Below are 24380 nucleotides of genomic sequence, written 5' to 3' on the forward strand. Positions count from 1 at the left end.
CAAGGTGGTTTCCTAGTGCGTGCGACCTCCTTAAAATGTTCCCTGAATCTCATATCAATTCTTGTGGCCAAGGTGATCAGGCCATTCTGAGTGGATGGACGATTGCAACCAGCTAATTCATCCTTAATCTGCTCAGAAAGACCCTTCCAGAACACCACCAGTTGAGCATCATTGCGCCATGCAATTCTTGCAGCCAGGGTACGAAACTAGATGGCATACTGACCCACAGTCAGAGAACCTTGTCATAGATGCACCAGAGCAGAAGCAGCGGAGGACGTGTGGCCAGGCTCTGCAAAGACCAGCCAGAAGGTAGCCAGGAAACACTGCATTTGAGTAGTCTCTGGACCTCCATCTTCCCAAATAGAATTTGTTCCTCATGAGACAGCAGGGACACAATGAAGGTGACCTTGGACTGCTCAGTAGGAAACATCTGCCTGTGCAACTCAAAGTGGATCAAGCACTGTTTCGGGAAGCCACAACAAGTCTTTAGATCTCCACTATAGCGTGGTGGCAGAGGAAGTTGCATGCCAGTGACACTCAAATCCAGGCTTACAGGCACGAGAACTGCAGGGGTAGCAGATCTGTTGCTAGTGTCTTCCCATTCACCGCCACGGTCCTGGTCTCTGTTCTTGCAGGCATCATCCTTCCTGGAATCCGATAAATGGTTTCCTTCCAGCCCTGCACACTGCATTCCTACCAGCCTCTTCCCTGTAAGGGCCATTGTGTATCACTCACTGTTTTTTTAAAGGTTTTGCCATCTGACCTGAGTGGCCATTCCCAGCCATCCTGCACCTATATAAGTGGTCCAGCCTCTTCCAAGATGCCTGAGTGTCAAAGTTCCTTGTGTCATGTAAAGGTTGCTGTTTGTGCCTGTGTTCCTGACCCCTGCTTGTATTCTGGATTTCCCTTACTGTTTGATCCTTATCTGTCCTGTCTCATCTCTCCTGTTGCTGACCTGGATTGTCTGACCCGTATCTGTGCCGCCTGCCCTAATCCATTGCTTGTACGACTACGCCTCTGCCTCATCCTTGGTCCTGCATTGTTGCTCCTAGTTACGACTCGGCCTGTTGACTATATCCGTACCTCTGGTACCTCCTGGACCAGCTGCCTCGTATGCTAATCCTCCTGGTCACCTGGTGTTCCCCTCGGGAAAGTCTATTCCCACTATTAGGGTTACTGTGAAGAACGAGCGGCTCAATTAGACAACGCCCTTAGAGGAGGTAGTACACGTGGCACAGTGGGTGTACACACGCTGGTTCGTGACAGTACACTCAGGCCATGGACCCCGCTGGACCCCAAGTCTGTTGTTCAGGAACTGTTATATGAGATTTCAGAGCGAACCACAGGAAGTCCTGATGCAATTCATGCATAATGTCACAGCCCGCATAATGTCACAGCCCGGAAAGAAAGATACTAAGGTATTACGTTTCAATATCAAATGTGCTCACGGTACTGAGAAACGTAAGGAAGTAAAACTTCCAACTTTTATTAGTTATGCATTAAAAGAGGAAGGACCTCTATATCACCAAATAAAACTTAGAAAACGTACTTAAATAAGTGTACATGGGCCTTCATGAATAAGTGAATGGTGACTGAAATGCTGGCCTTCACCGCACTGATTTAGATTCACTGTGAGAGTCCAGCAGTCACCATTCTATAGCGGCGTGTAGGATGATGACGCCGCACTAGAGGTCCATTCAATTCACATGGACCTCCCACTTCTACAGCGTATGAAATTCACAGCACTGTATCATGAGGTCCCATAGCAATCAGCTGCCTTCTCTATATTGTATTATAAGTGTATCAGAAAACAGCAGTGGTTGACAAGTAATCAGGCTGATTAAAGGATATGAGCACAATCACAACACCACAGACCTAAAGAGGAGGTAGAGGGTGAGTGTCTCTACTCCTTACTTTATTTACCCCTGGTGAATGTTCACACCAGTGGGTATTGCCTGGTATTAGGTCGGCTGGTTGCCATAGTATTGTTTGTAATAGCATCCCTGCCCTATCTACTGCTCAATGCGTTTCGCCTATGGCTCATCAGGAGTATTGGGTGCAAGCAGGACAAACACATAAAACGCTGTCCGCCTCGTGTCTCAAGGCGTCGGCGCTAGTACCCCTGCAATACCCATACCAGTAAATCCGGATTTGTGTGCCACTGGTGTGCAACTTCCTCTGCCATCACGCTATGGTGGAGTTCCAAAAACCTATCGTGGCTTCCTGAACCAGTGCCTGATCCACTTTGAGTTACACGGGCAGAAGTTTGCCACTGAGCGGTCCAAGGTTGCCTTCATTGTGTCCCTGCTTTCTGATGAGACCCTTGCTTGGGCAAATCCTATTTGGGAACATGGAGGTCCAGAGACCACTAATCTGCATTACCCTGGCTGCTGAACTTGCATGGAATAATGGGGCTCAACTGGCGGTGTTCTGGGAGGGACTTTCTGACCGGATTAAGGATGAATTAGTTTCCTGCGACTGTCCGTCCACTCTGAATGACATGATCATCTTGACCTCAAGAATAGATATGGGTTTCAGGGAATGTTCTAAGGACGTCGCATGCACCAGAAAACCACCTCAACTTGGCTTCATCCTTCCAGAGGCCGATTCTTTCTCTAGTATCCACCCTATCTAAAGAGCTCATGCAAATAGAGTTCCTTTATTTGTCTGACCAGGAACGTCTACGCCGCAAAACAGAGAACATGTGTCTGTATTGTGAAGGCAAGGCCCACTTTGTGAGTAATTGTCCACAGAAGTTGGGAAAAGCCAATGTCTAGGATCAGTTGGAGAGGTGGTCCTAGACAAGGAGACGTACTCTCCGAAACTTTCCGTTCCGGACTCTCTTGCACAAGGGAGTTACACTGTCTGTGCCTGCATTCTTGGACTCTGGGTCAACTGGTAACTTCATTCAGCAGGCTCTGGTCCATCAGTCCCGGCTCCCTACCATCCGACTAGTAAAGGCCTCTGTCAGGGGCTTCCATAAATGGACTGCAACTTCCTGAACCAGTGCTTTCTATTACTATGCCCCTTAAGTTGCAAATAGGGGTTTGCATTCAGAGATGATCTCCTATGTGCTGCCAGCATCCGTGAATACGGTTATCCTTGGTTTACCTTGGCTGTGTCACCATACTCTAGTTCCAGATTCTGCTTTGGGGATCATCCTGTCTGTCCACCTGTTTCTTTGCCTACAGTACCTGAAGACCTGCCTGGATTGCGGATGTCTTCAGTAAGAAAGAGGCCGAGACCCTGCCTCCTCACCGTTCATATGATTGTCTGATTGAGCTTCTGCTTGGTGTCACTCCTCCTCGTGGTCGAGTGTACCCACTGTCGCTTCCTGAGACCCAAGCGATGTCTGATTACATCAAAGAGAATCTTGAGATGGACTTTATCCGGAAATCTACTTTGTAAGCTGTGCAGGGTTCTTCTTTGATAGATCCTTACAGCCCTGTATCGACTATCGAGGTCTCAATAAGCTCAGGGTCAAGAATCGATACCCTCTTCCGCTAATTTTAGAACTCTTTGACAGAATCCGGGGAGCTAAGGTTTTCACAAAATTAGACCTGCGAAGTGCATACAACCTTATCTGCATTCGAAAGGGCGATGAGTGGAAGTCTGCTTTCAACACTCGTGACGGTCACTATGAGTATCTCGTCATGACCTTCGATCTGTGCAATGCTCCCGTGGTATTCCAGGAGTTGGTAAATGACATCTTCCGGGATCTTCTCTATGTCTGCGTGTTAGTGGACCTGGAAGATATACAGAACAATTATCCAGATCTGACCACTCACCGAGGCATGCATGTTTAAACTTTACAGTTGAGAGAGAGTCGACTTTATGCCATACTCGAGAAATGCATCTTTGAAAAATATAATGTACCGTTCCTTGGATACATCATCTCAGATGCAGGGTTGAAGATGGATCCTGAAAAATAGAATCTTCGCGCCGTACAGCGCTTCCTTAGATTTGCTCATTTCTATCGTCAGTCCATCCTGCATTTTTCGTCTCTTACATCTCCGATATCCGCTCTTACTAAGAAAGGGGTGAATGCCAGAGTGTGGGCTCCTGAGACTGAAGCAGCTTTCATCCAATTAAAGAGGTCCTTTGCGTCTGCACCTGTTTTGCTTCATCCCGTCTCCTGCCAATTATTATTAGAAGTGAACGCCTCCTCCATAGGAGCTGGTGTTGTTTTACTACAGAAAGGTTCTAAGGGAAAGATGTTTACTTGTGGATTTTTCTCCAAGCTCTTCTCCCCTGCTGAAAGGAATTACTGTATAGGAGATAGAGAGCTTCTGGCCATAAAACTAGCCTTGGAGTGACGTTATCTATTGGAGGGGGCCCAGCATCCGGTGATAATCTTCACCGACCACAAAAACCTTACATATCTGAAGACAGCCCAGTGTCTGAACCCTCACCAAGCCAGATGGGCACTGTTCTCCCGTTTAGATTTTGAGTTTCACTTTCGCCCGGCCGAGAAGAACATCATGGTGGATGCTCTGTCTCAGTCATTTGACTTCTCCGACCAGCAGGAGGAGCCCCAGTACATTGTAGATCTTGCTCATTTGATCCCTGTGGCTCCTGTCTTGGTCAAAGACATCCCTCCCGGGAGGACATTCGTACCATCTGTCTAGAGAAGACGTATTGTAGCCTGGGGGCACAACTCCAAACTGGCTGGTCACCCAGGGATCCACAAAACCTTAGAACTTTTGTCACGCCACTACTGGTGGCCCACTCAGCCTAAGGATATGTGTGAATACGTGTCTGCCTGCACAGTCTGTGCTCAGAATACAGTCTCCAGGACGAAGCCACCTGGGCTGTTGTTACCTCTTCCTGTTCCAGATGCTATGGATTTTGTTACAGATCTGCCCTCTTCTGCCAGATGTACAGCTATCTGGGTGATTGTGGACTGGTTCTCCAAGGTGGCTCACTTTGTTCCTTTGGCTGGACTGCCCTCGGCTGCTGAAATTGCTAAACTGTTCATGAAACACATTCCACTTGCAAGGACTACCTTGGCATATTGTTTCCGATTGCGGAGTCCAGTTTACTCTGGAAAGCTATTTGCTGGCTGCTCAAAATTGAGCTACACTTCTCTTCCGGTTATCATCCCCAGACCAACGGGCAAGTAGAGCGGTTCAATCAAATATTAGAGAACTATCTCCTGCATTTTGTCTTGGCCCAACACGACAACTGGGTGCAATTGCTAACTTTGGCTGAGTTCTCCTATAACAACCACTCCATTCTGGATCCTCTCCATTCTTTGTTGTTTATGGACAACAGCCTTGTACTCCTCTCCCTGTTCCTACATCTTCTGGGGTACCAGCTGTGGATTGCTCTTTAGGGATTTTTTTTATAGATTGAAGTACACCAAGGACTGCATCAACAAAGTAGTGAATCACATGAAAAAGAATGCAGAAAAGAGAAGAAGAGCACCGCTTCAGTTCTCATCAGGAGATAAGGTATGGCTCTCTAAAATTATCTGCTTAAGGGTTCCCAGTTTCAAGTATGCTCCTAGGTTCCTTGGAACCTTTGAAGAATTGAGGAGGATCAACGAAGTGATATATAAGTTACGTCTGCCTCTCTCTCTGCTGATTCCTAATGCCTTCCAGGTGTCCTTACTGAAACCAGTAGTTCTTAAAGAGGACCTTTCACTACAATAAAAAATCTAAACTAAGCATACGGACATGGAGAGCGGCGCCCAGGGATCTCCCTGCACTTACTATTATCCCTGGGTGCCGCTCCGTTCTCCCTGTATAGGCTCATGGCTTCTTCTACCTGACTCCGGAGATTTTGACGAGGTATTTGAGGTCAAAGACATCCTGGACATTAAGAAGTTTGTCAAGAAGACCTACTATCTTATGGACTGGAAAGGCTTTGGAGGAGAACATTCATGTTCCAAAAGAGATTTGTCTCGTCGTGGACTCAAGAAGAGGGGGCCGGGTACTGTAACTGTGGCTGCTATGCGCTGCTGTTCCCCTGCTTACCGCCGCGGTCCCGGGCGCCGCGTTCAGTCGTGATCTGCTGCTAGGGTTTCCCATTCACTGCTGCAGTCCTGGGCTCTGTCTTTGTTGGTACTCTTTGTACTGGGATCCACTCCACAGTTTCCTTTCAGCCCTGGCCACAGCATGCTTGCTGCTTGTTCCCTGCAGCACTTCCTTAAGGGCCGGCTCAAGTCACTTCCTATGCTTTATAGGTTAGATCATGTGACCTCGCTGACCAATCCTGCTTGTGTTCCTATGCACCTGACTTGTGTTTGTGTTTCGGGACTCCCTCAAAAGTATTTCTGTGAAAATGAAAGGATTCCATAGCAGGAAACTGCTTTTAAGGTTTGCAGCAGCTGCAGTTGTGCTAGCAGGCACAGCCAGCCTCCCTCTTTTCTCACATCTGGGCTGACAGTTTTCATGTTTGTCCCTATTCTACACACACAATTCTTCTTCTTTGTAATTATAGCCTTTCCCCCTTCACTGTCCCTGGCAGTAAAATACAAGTGTCATTGATTTCTGACTGTCCTTGACTCCCTAGGATCGTTTTCTTGGCAGATATTGATACACCCAACTACACTCATTCACAGCCAGCACAGAATTACGTTCTGCCCCTTCTGTCAGGGCACCTCCCTGCCTGCTGCAGTACTAATTGGTTCATCAGAGAAAGCCCTTCCCCCCCCACCTCCTCTCAGGGTCATGTGAGAACCATTCTTCTTCCTCCCTAGGGCTTTTTCCCTATAGATATTTGCCAAATCTGAAAAGATTCGGGTTCGTCTGCTGACCAAAAAATTTCGTACCGAACCCAGTTCAGTCTGAACTGGTTCGCTCATCCTTAAGATTTACACCTATTAGACATATGAGATGATACAACCCCTTGAAGTTCTTCCAACTCATCACTGATAATGTTGAGGATGTGGAGCGGAGGTAGTATTTTTTGTCAAAACTGGATCACACAAGACAGGCCAGTATTTCTCTAAACCAGTTTTCTTCAACTCCATTCCTCAGAGGTCACCTTACTTTCATGATTTGAGAATATGTCACTGAATGAATAACTGTCCTGATGCATTGAATAATAATATCACCTGCTCAATACTAACGATATCCTGAAAACATGAGAACTGGAGTTGAGGAACACTGCTCTAAATGTATCATATCATCCCATTTATTGCAGTATGTCACCACATTCCAGACCTTTTTGGATACTGCTGGTTTAGTTGTAGGAAACAAAGTGTGTTAATCACTTAGAAACAATTAGGATGATTCAATTACTTTGCTGCCTGATGTCTCTAGGAGATCAAAGTGTAAACGGCGAAACTTCACAGGGAACTAGCAAGCTATAGAACACTATTTTTCAGACAGCTTTCCACATGTGAAGGTGCCTGAAAGAGGACCTTTAACCACTCCTGACATGCCTGTTTTAATAGCTTCATGCATTCCCCATGTAACAACAATTCTGGAGCATCTATTCTTATAGCTCTATGTTGTGCCATGCCTTTATTATTTCTACTAGAAGTTATATATAAATTGCTATTAGCCTTCAGTAAGGGTAAAAAGTAGAGGTAACTAGTTGGGGGTGTGTACCTGCACATACTCACTCTATCCAATCAGTGCTGCCATGTTCAGACTGTGCAGGTACTGCACCAACTGGTTACCTCCCCTCTCAAGACTAACTGCAATTCATTCATAACTTCTAGCAGGAATAATAATGGAATGGCACAACATAGAGCCATAAAAATAGATGCTCCGGAATTGTTATTACATGGGGAATGCATGAAACTATTAAAACAGAAATGTCAGCAGTGGTGAAAGGTCCTCTTTAAATAGCCTAGGACAGGGATGCTCAACCTGCAGCCCTCCAGCTGTTGTAAAACTACAACTACCACTGTTCCCTGCTGTAGGCTGATAGCTGTAGGCTGTCTGGTCATGCTGGGAGTTGGAGTTTTGCAATAGCTGGAAGGCCGCAGGTTGAGCATCCCTGACCTAGGACATATGGCCATAAGCTGGCGAATATTAGTGTGCGCGTGTACTCGTCAGAGAAGGCGGCCCAATACAGGCTGGTAGGAAGGGGGCAGGCAGGAAGCAGGCTTTAGCTTGCTTGGACCGAGTAGCACTACTCTAGAGGCCAGGCCTGCTGAATAGGAGAAGGAGGATGCCAGCGGGTCCGCATTGCCAGAGACTACATAGAAAAAAGCAGGGAATCCTTACAGAACAGCCATAATAATGAAAGAATATTTAAAGAAAAACTGAAACACTAAATGCTTTCAAATAAATACTTAATAACAACTACAGTGATGAAACTTACTACCAGCATATTGGAACTGCTGTGGGTATGACGGTGGCATCTTTGCATGCATCACTTAATGGGGTACTTTATCACATCATACTCCCTGAAAGACCATATAGTACTATATAAACGCTTCATCAACATTTTTTTCTCTATATAGCAAGGACCTTGTTAGAAATACTTAGCTTTTGCATTGAACTAAGCAAAAATGGGGGTATGATTTTAACACAGCCTTAAATGTTCTCAGTAAGTGCAAAAACTAAATGCAATAAATGGCAAATGTTTGCAAATAAATTATATTAAGTAAATATTTAAAAACTAATTACAGTATTCAAACAGTTCAGAAAAAAATGTTTATTACAGTGGAGACACCAAGTCAATTGAATTGTAATTCGGTAAATCCAGCTACTGGGTAAGTATCGACTTTTGAATGTCCATTGATTCTTTCCATCCTACTATGTGGAAACATGGAAAAAAACTTGAATCGCTGTCCCATTTTACATGGATTCATGAGAATGTCATAGCTTTGTTTTAAATGTTGCTGAGTAGTCACACATTTATTGTTTTCTAGGAGTACCTGAAACGATATAAATATATATTTTAAATTACTACAACAGTACTTTTGCAGGGTATCACTGTGTACTCTGTAGTATCTACCAAAAAATCAAAACAGTAATCAAACACAAGTAACACCGTATCAGAAGCAGGCATTTCCCTGCAAGCTACTGTAAACAGCAGAATAAATCTCTCTTCTGTCCTGGACTCCAAATATGAAAGCTCTTTGTTGAATTGCTACATTGTATCAAACTCTTTAAATTTACATATAAGCTTCCAGTCTCGGCAGAAAGAAAAGCTATAAAAATGGTGAGGCGACAAACACAAAATGCACTAAGCAATAATTAAGATTTAGGCATTCTGCACACGTCAGTGAATCCCAGATGTGTACTGTCTGTGTTCTCCATGAACAGCACACGTTTTGAATTAATATATTCACAAGTTTAATCCCTTATGGCCCATTTTGCTTTTGCATTTTTGTTTTTTCCTCCACACGTTCCAATATCCATAACTTCTTAAAGGGCTTCTGTCACCCCACTAAAGTGATATTTTTTTTTTGGGCTAGTTAAATTAGTTATATTGCGATCTATGAAAATATAATGGTGTTACTTACTTTGATCCAGCAGTTTCTTCCAAAAACGAAGTTTTATAATTCGGCTCTGAGATGAGGAGGCTCGTCTCCTCACAACTCCCTCAGTGCGCCTGCGCCGATGACATCACCGAAATAGAAGACGTCATCGGCGCAGGCGCACTGAGGGAGTGCTGAGGAGACGAGCCTCCTCATCTCAGAGCACCTGCGCCGAATGAACAGAGGCGCGCGATTTTTGAAATGCCGACAGGGCTGGCCGGAGGAGGAGATCCCGGCTGGCCCTGTCAATCAACACGACGAGGGGGGCGGTTTTCTGCAGCAGCTACCAGCAAGTAACCGCCCTACTTGCTGGTAGAGACCGAATTTACATATTCTAAAACTTCGTTTTTGGAAGAAACTGCTGGATCAAAGTAAGTAACACCATTATATTTTCATAGATCGCAATATAACTAATTTAACTAGCCCAAAAAAAAAAAATCACTTTAGTGGGGTGACAGAAACCCTTTAAATGTTCCGTTTATTCAGTCATATGAGGGCTTACTTTTCTGCGGAAAAAAAATTCCAGATGAAATGCAGAATGCAAAAGTAAATTCCCCATTAAAAGTGCCCTGTCTGACCCAGGAAGAAGTACAGCGGCGTCTTAAAAAGATTAAAATAGACAAATCGCCAAGACCAGATGGCATACACCCCCCCGCATCCTAAAAGAATTAAGTAATGTCATAGCCAGACACTTATTTCTCATATTTAAGGACTCTATAATAATAGGGAGTGTTCCACAGGATTGGCGCATAGCAATCGTGATGCCAATATTCAAAAAGGGTCCAAAAACAGAGCCCGGAAACTATAGGCCGGTAAGTTTAACATCTGTCGTGGGTAAACTGTTTGAAGGTTTTCTAAGAGATGCTATCATATAGTACCTCAATGAAAATAAGCAAATAACGTCATATCAGTATGGCTTCATGAGGGATCGGTCATGTCAAACTAATTTAATCAGTTTCTTTGAGGAGGTAAGTTCTACACTTGACAGCGGCGAATCAGTGGATGTCGTATATCTAGACTTCTCCAAAGCATTTGGACACTGTACCGCATAAAAGGTTAGTATATAAAATGAGAATGCTTGTACTGGGAGAAAATATCTGTATGTGGATAAGTAACTGGCCCAGTAATAGAAAACAGAGGGTGATTATTAATGGTACACACTCAGATTGGATCACTGTCACTAGTGGGGTACGTACCTCAGGGGTCAGTATTGGGCCCTATTCTCTTCAATATATTTATTAATGATCTTGTAGAACTAAACTGTGTAAAGTAATTAACACGGAAGAGGACAGTATACTGCTACAGATGGAGCTGGATAGATTGGAGGACTGGACAGATAAGTGGCAGATGAGATTTAACACTGATAAATGTAAGGTTATGCACATGGGAAGGAATAATGCAAGTCACCCGTGCATACTAAATGATAAAACACTGGGTAACACTGACATGGAAAAGGACCTAGGAATTTTAGTGAACAGCAAACTAAGGCTACTTTCACACTGGCGTTTTGAATTCCGTTTGTGAGATCCGTTTCAGGGATCTCACAAACGGTTCAAAACGGATCAGTTCAGCCCCAATGCATTCTGAATGGATAAGGATCCGTTCAGAATGTATCAGTTTGGCTCCGTTCCGCCTCCATTCCGCTCTAGATGCGGACACCAAAACGCTGCTTGGGGACGGATCCGTTTTTACTGACACAATATTGTGCAATTGAAAACGGATCTGTCCCCCATTGACTTTCAATGTAAGTCAAGACGGATCAGTTTTGACTTGGACTTTTTTTTTTTAAAGAATAATGCAAACTGATCCGTTCTTAACGGATACAAGCGTTTGCATTATAGGTGCGGATCCGTCTGTGCAGATATCAGACGGATCTGCACCTAACGCAGGTGTGAAAGTAGCCTAAGCTGTAGAAACCAGTGTCAGGCAGCTGTTGCCAAGGCCAATAAGATAATTGGTTGCATCAAAAAAGGCATAGATGTCTGTGATGAGAACATAGTCCTACCACTTTACAAATCACTAGTCAGACCACACATGGAGTACTGTGTACAGTTCTGGGCTGCTGTGAACAAGGCAGACATAGCAGTGCTGGAGAGGGTTCAGAGGAGGGCAACTAAAGTAATAACTGGAATGGGTGGACTACAGTACCCTGAAAGAAGTCATGATTTGCCACAAAATGCTAAATTGTCTTCAAATTTTTATTATTATAATTTTTTAGATTATGGGTTTTTAATCAAATTTAAAGTCAAAATTACTATTAATTAATTCACATAAGTGCATTTAAGATATAAAATGCAAAAAAAAAAACTTAAAGGGGTTGTCCGAGTTACCGGTATGTAAAACAAAATATAGCACTGTAATGGGATACTCAGCAGCATGCTGTATGTGTAAGCCTCAGCTATGAGTCTGTGCTTCTAATGGTAGAAGGGGTTAATCTTTCCTGAAGAATCTGACTTTGAAGATGACACAAGACCAAAATTGTTTTCTCAGGAGGAGATGAATGATTTGGTAAGAGACTTGAATCTTCCCAAAGATGCCGCTGAGTTACTCGGATCAAGGCTGAAAAGCAGGAATTTATTGTTGACAGGAGTGTCATCTTCATGGTTCAGACATCGCGAAAAGGAGTTCGTTACTTACTTCCCCCAAGATAACAAGTTGGTTTATTGCATCGATATCGAAGGTCTGATGGGTCAATTTAAAATCCAATATGATTCAGAGCAATTGTGTCTTTTTATAGATTCTTCAAAAATAAGTCTCAAAGCAGTTTTACTCCACAACGGTGGTATTTACGCTTCCATACCTGTAGGTCATTCCGTACACTTGAAGAAAACCTACGAGAACTTGGAATTGGTTCTTCGTAAACCTAAATATGAAGACCATGGTTGGCAAGTGTGGGGACTTGAAGGTCTTGTGCATGCTGCCCGGGCAAAAAGCTGGGTATACCAAATACTCTTGTTTTCGGTGTCTATGGGACAGTCGAGGCTAACAAAATCACTAAACCAAGAAGAGTTGGCAGCAGAGGGCTAAATGTCCTCCGAGAAACTTTGGTACCTTCCCATAAAGGTCTTCTACCACCTCTCCACATAAAATTGGGATTGATGAAGCAATTAGTAAAATCAATTCCAAGAGATGGAGAATGCTTCAAATACTTGGTCACCAAGTTTCCAGGCCTGTCGGAGGCAAAATTGAAGAAAGGTGTGTTCGTCGGACCAGACATTAGAAGGCTTATAGTTGATCAAGAGTTTGTCAATACCATGACGGATCTTTAAAAAGAAGGGTGGATTGCATTTAAAGAAGTCGTACAGAAATTTTTAGAGAATAAGAAAGATCCTCACTACAAAAAGATCGTCGGACGAATGCTGAAAGCATTTCAAGCTTTAGGTTGCCTTATGAGTTTGAAAGTGCATTTCCTCCAGTGCCACCTTGACTACTTTCCTGAAAATCTGGGAGCTGTAAGTGAGGAACAAGGTGAACGATTCGACCAAGACATTAAAGAGATGGAAAGGCGATACCAGGGAAAATGGAGCATTACAATGATGGCAGACTATTGTTGGATGCTTCAAAGAGACATTCCAGATGCTACTCACAAGCGTAAATGCACCAAGAGGAGCCTCACAGGGAAGAAGAATCGAGTTTAGTGTGTGTAGGTGAGCTCATTTCAGTTCAAAAAAGGATTTTCATGAAAAAATTATAATAAAACTTACATTTTATCTCTATTTGCATTTATTTTGAGGTATTGCCTTATTTAACATAGTTACCTAAATTGTCGGGAAACGTGATGTCCTATGACACAATGGAAGTAATTTTCGGATTCAGCGCACCAAAAAACATAAAGATTACGTCGAATAACCAAAACAGCTCTTGAAATTTATTTTTTTGCAGACCTGTGAGTTATCAACATTAGGATTATTCACTTTTGAAAAAAGACGACTGAGGGGAGATCTAATAACTATGTATAAATATATCAGGGGTCAGTACAGAGATCTCTCTCGACTATTTATCCCCAGGACTGTGACGAGGCGTCTGGAGGAAAGAAGGTTTGTACACAAACATAGAAGAGAATTCTTTACGGTAAGAGCAGTGAGACTATGGAACTCTCTGACTGAGGAGGTGGTGATGGTGAGTTCACTAAAAGAGTTCAAGAGGGGCCTCGCTGTATTTCTGGAGTGTAATATTATTACAGGCTATAGCTACTAGAAATGGGTGGTTGATTGAGGGAGTTATTCCGATTGCCTGATTGGAGTCGGGAAGGAATTTTTCTTCCCCTTAAGTGGGGAAAATTGGCTTCTACCTCACAGGTTGTTTTTTTTTGCCTTCCTCTGGATCAACTTGCAGGATAACAGGCCGAACTGGATGGACAGATGTCTTTTTTTGGCCTTATAAACTATGTTACTATGTAACTACAGTAATAACTGGAATGGGTGGACTACAGTACCCTGAAAGATTATCAAAATTAGGGTACTTCAGTTTAGACAAATTATGCCTTAGGGGAGATCTAATAATATAATGTGTATAAATATATCAGGGGTCAGTACAGAGATCTCTTCCATGATCTATTTATAACCAGGACTATGACTGTCACGAAGGATTTTTTCGCCTAAAATAAGGAAAATTTGCTTCCACCTCATGTTTTTTTTTTCCTTCCTCTGGATCAACTTGCATGATAGCAGGCTGAACTGGACAGTAGGGTTGTTTCGATACCAAAATTTTGATTCGGTTTCGATATCATAAAAAAGAATTGAGATACTCAATACCATGCGAAAAAAATAAAACACCAAAAAAGCTGCGTGCATTCCGCATTTTATGGACCGTCAGGCCCATAATAGAACAGTCTGATCCTATTTTTTGCAGGGACAAGGTGACTAAAAAAAAATGGCGAATTGCGCAGTTTTTATTTATTTTTTTCTTCTGTTACGCCGTTCACCGCATAGGACATTTTTTTATATTTTAATAGTTTGGACTTTTCGGACGTGGCGATATGTAATATGTTTATTTATTGTTTATATATTTATGCAAAATTGGGAAAGGGGGTGATTTATACTTAATATTTAGTTTTTTGTTTTTTACTTTTTATTTAAAAAACTATTTCTCCCCTTAGGGGATAGAAACTGGGATCTTTTAATCTCTTGTTCTATTAACCCTAATAGAGCTCTATTAGGGTGAAAAGGACTTCACACTCACCCTGCTGCCCTGTGCTTTGTGCAGATGGCAGCAGGGCGCTTACCATGGCAGCCAGGGCTTCAGAAGCGTCCTGACTGCCATGGTAACTGATAGGAGCCCCAGGATTACACTGCTGGGGCTCTAATCAGAAGCTGCCACTGCACCACCAATAAGGAGGAGAGGAGGGGACCCTGTGGCCACTGCCACCAATGATTTTAATATTGGGGGGTGGGGAGGAGAGGGCGAACTGCGCCACCAATGATTTAAATACTGGGTGGTTGAAGGGAGGGGGCACATTGCGCCACCAATGATTTTAATACTGGGTGGTTGAAGGGAGGGGGCACATTGCGCCACCAATGATTTTATTACTGGGGGGTTGAGGGGAGGGGGCGCACTGTGTCCCCCTATCTGACACCACATCAGAAGGAATACCATGTAGCTTCACAATGTTATCGACAAACACTTGTGCGAGAGTTTTAGTATTAGGTAGACCTGATAATGCTTTAAAGTGCAACATCTTGCTGAACCACCAGAATCACTGTTTTTCCTGAGGAATTCGACAAATCTGTGATAAAGTCCATAGACAAATGAGTCCAAGGTCGGGACGGAATGGACAACGGAAGTAGAGATCCTGAAAGCAGAGTATGTCTCACCTTAGCACGTGCACAAGTACCACAAGCTGACACATAACCCTCAACACATTTACGCAACCCCGGCCACCAGAATCTACTAGAAATGAGATCGACAGTGGATCTGTTCCCAGGGTGTCCTGTGAGAACCGTACAGTGATGTTCCTCGAACACCTTGTGCCGAAATTTTGCAGGAACAAAAAACTTCCCCAGAGGACAGGAATCTGGTGCATCTGTCACTGCCAGTTCTGTGAGAAGGTCTGGCAGACGTTCTTCTCTACCTCTTGTATGATGTTCTTTGTTTTGGTTTCACTTTCTCATCTCCTTTCTTTCTGCCAGGTGTCACTTATTTCGACTAATCGTCTTCCTTTATATTCCCTCCCTTACTGCCTCACTTTGCGGTTTATACTACTTCCTGGATGAAGTGTTCACTGCTGGAGGCTGCTTCTGCTGTTTGTTCAGATGAGTCTTTTACTTTATTGTGTTTCCTTGCTGGCTTGATTCTAGGTGACCCTGACTCTGTCCGTATTAAGCGCAGGGAGCCAGTGGTCGTGTCCCCTCACTATTATAGGGTTTTCAGGTGTCACACAGTCTTAGGTACGTGGGCATGCAATTGTCTACCATAAAGACCCTTGCATGTGCATAGCAATCAGGGAGAGCTCTTAGGGTTTTATAGGGCTCACCTATAAGCTCATTAGTTTGGGATCAAGCCAGTCGCTCGTTTATTTATATGTTCCAGCAATCTGCTAACTTCATCCGTGACATTATAAACCACCATAACCGTCTTAAGCATGGATCCGGTTTCAGCCTTGATTGACCGCATGCAAGGTCTTTCGCTGGAGGTAGCAGATCTCCGAAAAACTGTGTTTCAGTTTTAGGTGACCGGTTCTGCTGGCGTTCATGGAGTTTGTTCCGAGCCTAAGATCTCGCTCCCGGATACGTTCTCCGGGGGTAGTGAGAATTTTGTTCGCTTTAGAGAGGCTTGCAAACTCCATTTTCGCCTACTTCCCCATTCCTCTGGTGATGAGGAGCAGAGGGTGGGGATCATCATCTCGCTGCTCAGGGATAACGCTCAGTCTCGGGCCTTTTTGCTGCCGGTGGGGGCACAGCCCCTCCGATCGGTGGATGAGATTTTTGTATCCCTGGGGCAGATATATGATGACCCAGATCGTATTGCTCTGGCTGAATCTTAACTGCGTCTTTTATGCCATGGCAAACAGTCTGCAGAGATATATTGTTCTGAATTTCGGAGATGGGCAGCTGATACTGGTTGGAATGATGCTGCACTCCGAAGTCAATTTTACCATGGTCTTTCGGAAAGATTGAAAGATGCATTCGCTTTTCATGAGACCAGCGTCGTTAGAGTCAGCCATGTCTCTAGCTGTTCGTATTGACAGGCGTCTTAGAGAGAGAGAGGAGACTACTCTTTCCTGTCATATTCAGCCCAAGGACAGTGGGGCTGTCTCATTCAGTGCGCAGGGGTCTCAGTCTGTCTAAATCCCCTCTGAGGAGGAGGCCATGCAGCTGGGTTGGTCTCCTCTGATAGTAGAGGATTCAGCTCTCAGAGGGGGGTTTGTTTCTGTTGTGGGGGTATAAATCATTTGGCTAATGTTTGCCCCTCTAGGAGATTCATGGAGTTTTCTGAGGGTAATAAAAACAAAACAAAAAAAACCCTCTAAAAACTTTCCATTTGCTACTATTAGCAAGGTTGATGCGGAAATTGAAGGTTTGCCGTTTGCTTGTAGTTCCCGTTTTCTCCTACCTGCCAGGGTGGCGCTAGACAGCAAGAACATTGTGAGATTTTTGTAGATAGTGGAGCAGCTGTCAATCTCATTGATAATCAATTTGCAACAACGCATGGTTTCCAGGTATGCACTTTGGAAAAGGATATACCTGTTTTTGCTATCTATTCAGCTCCACTTTCTCAAAGATTGTTAAAGGGCATAGTTCACAATATCCGTTTGACTGTGGGTGACGCTCATGTTGAGTATATCTCATGTTTCGTCTTAAGCGGATTACCTACTCCTCTAGTGTTGGGGCTACCTTGGCTCACTAAACATAACCCCACCATTGATTGGCAAGCAAGGCAAATAAATGGTTGGAGTGAGTTTTGCAGAGAGAATTGCCTCATGGCGTCTCTTTCAGAGGTTTCTACCAAGACTGTGACATCTTTTCTCTCTCTGAATTTTCGGATGTGTTTTCTGAGAGTGGTGTCCAGGAGTTGCCCCCTCACCGGGAGTACGACTGCCCTATTAATCTCATCCCAGGCGCTAAGCTGCCAAAATCACGACTATACAATCTCTCCCAACCTGAAAGAGTCGCTATGCGTACTTATATCTCTGAGAGCCTGAGAAAGGGACACATCCGACCCTCGAAGTCACCTGTTGCCGCTGGTTTTTTTTTTGTTAAGAAAAAAAGATGCTTCTTTAAGACCTTGTCTGGATTTCAGGGAGCTGAACCGTATCACGATTCGTGACCCATATCCGCTTCCTCTGATCCCGGTTTATACTACTTCATGGATGAAGTGTTCACTGCTGGAGGCTGCTTCTGCTGTTTGTTCAGATAAGTTTTTTACTTTACTATTGTGTTTCCTTTCTGGCTTAATTCTAGGTGACCCTGACTCCGTCCGTATTAAGTGCAGGGAGCCGGTGGTCGTGTCCCCTCACTATTATAGAGTTTTCAGGTGTCTCACACAGTCTTAGGTACGTGGGCATGCAATCCTCTACCATACAGAGCCTTGCATGTGCATAGCAGTCAGGGAGAGCTCTTAGGGTTTTATAGGGCTCACCTATAAGCTCCTTAGTTTGGGATCAAGTCAGTCGCTCGTTTATTTATATGTTCCAGCTATCTCTAACTTCATCCGTGACAGCATCTCCCTGGGCCTCCAACACTTCTGCCTCAAGGTTGGGATAAAGGGCAGATATTACCACCCCTTAGGCCAATATCGGAGCAGGATATTCCGAATCCCCCCCCCCCCCCCCCCCGGAAAGCTACGCGACAAACCATCTGCCTTGACAATCTTAACCCCAGGGCGATAGATAACAATGAAATAAAATCTGGTAAAAAAAAAACAACGACCTTCTGGCCTGTCTTGGGTTCAGGCATTTTGCAGACTCCAGATAAGACAGATTTTTGCGATCGGTAATTACCGCAATAGGATGAATTGCTCCCTCCAAACAATGACGCCAGTCCTCAAAAGCTAACTTAATGGCCAGCAACTTTCTATTACCCACATCATAATTTTTCTCAGCGGCAGAGAGCTAGATTTTCGGGTCGATCCCAGTCCAACAGAGCACAGACCTTTTCAGGATCCATACGAAAACCTGAAGATGAGAGTAGGTAGCCCAGGAATTGCACTTCTGGAACCACAAATACACACTTCTCCATCTTAGCATACAGTTTATTCTCTCTTAGGATCTTTAACACTTGTCTCACGTGATCCTGATGGGACTCCATGTCAGGAGAATAAATCAGAATATCATCCAGATACACCACAACAAACCTACCTACCAGATGATGAAATATGTCATTGATGAAATGTTGAAAAACCGCAGAGGCATTGGTTAACCCAAAAGGCATGACCATATTTTCAAAATGACCCTGAGGGGTATTAAAGGCTGTCTTCCATTCGTCCCCCAAGGTTTTAATACTGGGGAGGAGGGGGAGAGGGCGCACTGCGCCACCAATAATAATGAACATTTTTATACAGAAGAAGGGTGCGGCACCTGAGGGGTTAACTGCCACTGATCGCAGCTCCCCCCAAGCACCCGCCTCCTGGATTTGTATTAAACGTTTACTTTCATTGGTGGCCCAGTGGGCCCGCCCCTCTCCCCTCACTGGTGGCAGCGGCACAGGGGGGAGGGAGAGAGTGCTTCCTTCTCCCCTGTGCTGCTAAGGAGAACACGGAGTGCGCTGAGAGCAGCGAGCTCCATATTCTGTGATACTAGACTGCGCAATAGCAAAGCCTAGTATCGAAAAAAGGCAAATCCCGGTATCGAGGTCGATAACAGACAAAAGTATTGATTGGGTACCGAAAATTCGATACCCGAACAAAGCTAATGGACAGATGTATTTTTTTAGCCTTAAAAGCTATGTTACTACTGTATGTCATTTTTGCTGCACGATGCAATAAAAACAAAAAACAATGGCAGAATTGCAGCCTTTTCTTTATCCTGCTTCCTAAAAAAGGGAAATAAAGTTGTATGTACCCCAAAATACACCCAATAATAATGGCAACTCATCCCACAAAAAATAAGACCCCATACAGCTCTATAGAGAGAGAAATAAACATATAGGGGGACATTTATGAAGACCGGCAATTTAGACGCCAGTCTTTGTCCCTCCTGCACTGGTGGTTCATCTGCGCCATCATCTACAGTTGCAAGAAAAAGTATGTGATATGGATTTCTGCACAAATTGGTCATAAAATGTGATCTGATCTTCATCTAAGTCACAACAATAGACAATCACAGTCTGCTTAAACTAATAACACACAAAGAATTAAATGTTACCATGTTTTTATTCAACACACCATGTACACATTCACAGTGCAGGTGGAAAAAGTATGTGAACCCTTGGATTTAATAACTGGTTGAACCTCCTTTGGCAGCAATAACTTCAACCAAATGTTTCCTGTAGTTGCAGATCAGACGTGCACAACGGTCAGGAGTAATTCTTGACCATTCCACTTTACAGAACTGTTTCAAATCAGCAATATTCTTGGGATGTCTGGTGTGAATCGCTTTCTTGAGGTCATGCCACAGCATCTCAATCGGGTTGAGGTCAGGACTCTGACTAGGCCACTCCAGAAGGCGTATTTTCTTCAGTTTAAGCCATTCTGTTGTTGACTTCTATGCTTTGGGTCGTTGTTCTGTTGCAACACCCATCTTCTGTTGAGCTTCAGCTGGTGGACAGATGGCCTTAAGTTCTCCTGCAAAATGTCTTGATAAACTTGGGAATTCATTTTTTCTTCGATGATGGCAATCCGTCCAGGTCCTGATGCAGCAAAGCAGCCCCAAACCATGATGCCCCCCACCACCATACTTCACAGTTGGGATGAGGTTTTGATGTTGGTGTGCTGTGCCTCTTTTTCTCCACACATAGTGTTGTGTGTTTCTTCCAAACAACTCAACTTTGGTTTCATCTGTCCACAGAATATTTTGCCAGTACTGCTGTGGAACATTCAGGTGCTCTTGTGCAAACTGTAAACATGCAGCAATGTTTTTTTTGGACAGCAGTGGCTTCTTCTGTGGTATCCTCCCATGAAATCCATTCTTGTTTAGTGTTTTACGTATCGTAGATTCGCTAACAGGGATGTTAGCATATGCCAGAGACTTTTGTAAGTCTTTAGCTGACACTCTAGGATTCTTCTTCACCTCATTGAGCAGTGCTCTTGCAGTCATCTTTACAGGGCAGCCACTCCTAGGGAGAGTAGCAGCAGTGCTGAACTTTCTCCATTTATAGACAATTTGTCTTACCGTGGACTGATGAACAGCAATGTTTTTGGAGATACTTTTATAACCCTTTCCAGCTTTATGCAAGTCAACAATTCTTAATCGTAGGTCTTCTGAGAGCTCTTCTGTGTGAGGCATCATTCACATCAGGCACTGCTTCTTGTGAAAAGCTAACCCAGAACTGGTGTGTGTTTTTTATAGGGCAGGACAGCTGTAACCAACACCTCCAATCTCATCTCATTGATTGGACTCCAGTTGGCTGACACCTCACTCCAATTAGCTCTTGGAGATGTCATTAGTCTAGGGGTTCACATACTTTTTCCACCTGCACTGTGAATGTTTACATGGTGTGTTCAATAAAAACATGGTAACATTTAATTATTTGTGTGTTATTAGTTTAAGCAGACTGTGATTGTCTATTGTTGTGACTTAGATGAAGATCGGATCACATTTATGACCAATTTGTGCAGAAATCCATATCATTCCAAAGGGTTCACATACTTTTTCTTGCAACTGTATATAAGGCTACTTTCACACTCGCGTTTTGTGCGGATCCGTTCAGAACGGATCCGTTTGTATTATCTTTAACATAGCCAAGACGGATCAGTCTTGAACACCACTGAAAGTCAATGGAGGACGGATCCGTTTTCTGTTGTGCCAGTGAACGGCTCAGTTTCATCAGACGGACAACAAAACGCTGCATATTTAGACCATGTTCTATGCCTAAAACAGGCATAGAAAATGATAAATGAGACAGGCCTGCTGACCCGCCCTTTTCCCCACCCACACCATGCCCCCTTTTAGACCTGGCGTGAGTGACGGAAACACCCAAACAGTAGTTTACATACACATTTATGGCATTTCTGTAACCAGTAGAACCCACCTAACAATTTAAAGGGTGTGGGTTGTCTTAGATGGCACAAGCTTGACACTTAATATTGGGCACTGAAATGTCATATCTGTGGAAAACTTGCAATTTTATTTTAAACAGTTCCCTGCTTATTAATTTCTGCAAAACACCTGTGGGATTAAAATGCTCACTCCGGCCCCCTTAATAAATCCTTGAAGGATGTAGTGTCCTATATAGGGTCACTTTTAGGGGGCTCCTTTTTTTTTCCCACTCCAGAGCCTCTACAGTTGTCAGCACAAAATATGCAAATCACAACTTTGGACCTCAAATGTTCATGGTGCTCTTTTACTCCTGACCCTGTTCTATGTCTAGGTAAAAGAATAGGGCCACATGTAAGGTGTTTAGAAAACCTGTAAGCATAGCATAATAATAAGAGGGCTGACTTTTCGCACTGGCATAGGCTGGGCACGACATATTGGGCACTCTGTGCTGGGCGATTACGACAAAAATTAAAATCGTGATTAATTGAACATGTAACCTCTATTTCGATTATTGAACGATTATTTGGGGGTGTGGCTTGGGGCGTAGCTTAGCACATGGTGTGATATGACACCAGTGGCTTGATCATATTTTGAGTTCTGCGCTTTAAAATAAAAATAAGGTGATTTTTTTCTCTATTTGGGATTTTTTCTTTGCATCGCCATTTTTTGATAGCCATATTTTAGTTTTGTTAAACAGACCTCTATGGGGGCTTGGATAAGTTGAAGTTTTTATTGGTCCTATTTATTGGGTTAAATGACGGCATGATCGCTGATCCTCATCATTGTGGCCGGTATTCTGCTGTATTATACAGCCGGCAACTGCCATGTATGGATTGGGCTCAGAGCAGCAGCCCTCTCATTACAACTCCCTGCACATAATGCCATACATGTATGGCATTATGCGTTAAAGGGTTAATGGGAGGCAGTGATGGTCAGTTCGCAGTGTTCGCCAGCGAACACATGCGGGCTGCCATCTTTAGTAAGGTAGACTCACCCGTCTCGAAACTGCCTGCTCCCGGTGACTGCATTTAATTTCAGACCGGCTCCCGACACAGGCACAGGAAAGGGCTTACCTGTGCATTGCCGGATGGGTGAGTCTACCTTACTAAAGATGGCAGCCCGCATGTGTTCGCTGGCAAACTGACCATCACTGATGGGAGGCACATGGTGTTATTGATATTTTAAACTTCCATGTGCCTCATATATTAATATTAAGTGACACCAACATTAACCCCATGTAACCCATTATATGAGGACATGATTGGGTCACTTGCTATTAATATGAGGCACATGGAGGTACTAATGTAATAAAACCATGGGCCTCACATCAATACAGGCACACAGCATAAAGCACATACCTGTAAAACAGCAGGAAACCTCCTGTAGCAAGATCTTCCTGGATCCTGCCGTCAGGACCCCTTATGACATCACCAAACCAAAAAACCTGACAGGCAAAGTACCTTCGGTTAATCAGGCTGAGGGTCGGGTTTGTGCATTTGATACTTTTTATGTGTTGTTGCCAGTAAATCAACTACAATGTATCTCACGGATGGGATCCAGCCTGTGCGTGCTGCTGCTGGAATCTTATACTTTAAGGCTACTTTCACACTAGCATTTTGGCTTTTCGTTTGAGAGTTCAGTTCAGGGCTCTCAAAAGCGGTCCAAAACAGATCAGTTTTGCCCTTATGCATTCTGAATGGAAAAGGATCCGCTCAGAATGCATCAGTTTGCCTCCGTTCAGTCACCATTCCGCTCTGGAGGCGGACATCAAAAGGCTGCCTGCGGCGTCTTGCTGTCCGCCTGACGAAGAGGAGTTAAACAGATCCGTCCTGGCACACAATGGGGATGGATCCATTATCTCTAACACAGTCTGGCACAATAGAAAACGGATCTGTCCACCATTGTCTTTCAATGGTGTTCCAAGACGGATCCGTCATGGCTATAGAAGACATAATACAACCGGATCTGTTCATGACGGATGCATATGGTTGTATTATTGTAACGGAAGCGTTTTTGCAGATCCATGACGGATCCGCAAAAAATGCTAGTGTTAAAGTAACCTAACACGTCACTATCTCAGAGATTTATTACATTCCAGAGTGCCTCTAGCTAATCTAAAAACTACTTAGATGCTGTCCTCCGACATGTTTCGCCAGAACACTAGCATCTTCCGGGGTTTGGGCTGCCACTCTGCTTTTTCTTGTTCATGTGTCATATTGCTTCGGAGCAGCTCATCCCCATTCACTTGAATACTGAGCACAGCCGCTATACAATGTACGGTGCTGTGCTTGGTGAGCTTCGAGACGACAGCAGCACTCACAGAAGCGCCCCTGCCTTCTCAAAAAGCTGGTTGGCGTGGGTCCCAGGTGTCGGACCCCCACCGATCAGTATAAAAATCTTGGAAAACCCTTTTAATTCTACTCTGATTAGGCCAAATGTAGCCCCCTCCCCTCTCGTTTAAACCTGATTTAATTGTATAAATTTGAGGTACTTGGTATTTTAAATGCAACATCTGTTAAGTGTAACTCTTTAACGCCTTCTACCACTTTTCAGCTTCCTACCCAGGTGTCACAATGCGGGGGAGGGGAGGAACAACAGAATGACAACAGAAGGAAAATGACCCGAAATTAGGACATAAGGGTAGGGAAAGGAGAAGGTCACCACCTAGGAAAACCCTAAACCTAGCCCTGACTCCTGTCAGTATGAATAGACCCTGAAGGTGGGAATATTCATACACCGTATACCTAGGCCCTAGATAGCCTGAAAATCCCTAGGCGTAGTGACAGGGTCTGAGTCTCAGAT

General features: G+C 44.0%; 1 protein-coding gene across 2 annotated transcripts in view; it reads right to left on the bottom strand.

The window, feature by feature from the left end:
* Window positions 1-8620: 8620 nt before the first annotated feature.
* The window catches only part of NDUFAF7 (NADH:ubiquinone oxidoreductase complex assembly factor 7), a 205408-nt gene continuing 189648 nt past the window's right edge, over window positions 8621-24380 (bottom strand). For both annotated transcript variants that reach the window (XM_040429431.1, XM_040429430.1), the window contains one exon: window positions 8621-8839. In XM_040429431.1, coding sequence (XP_040285365.1) covers window positions 8639-8839 — 201 coding nt within the window. In that variant the 3' untranslated portion in view covers window positions 8621-8638. The remainder of the gene's footprint in view (window positions 8840-24380) is intronic.

This window comes from Bufo bufo, chromosome 4 (assembly GCF_905171765.1).
Source record: "Bufo bufo chromosome 4, aBufBuf1.1, whole genome shotgun sequence".
In the NCBI taxonomy this organism is placed as follows: Eukaryota; Metazoa; Chordata; class Amphibia; order Anura; family Bufonidae; genus Bufo; species Bufo bufo.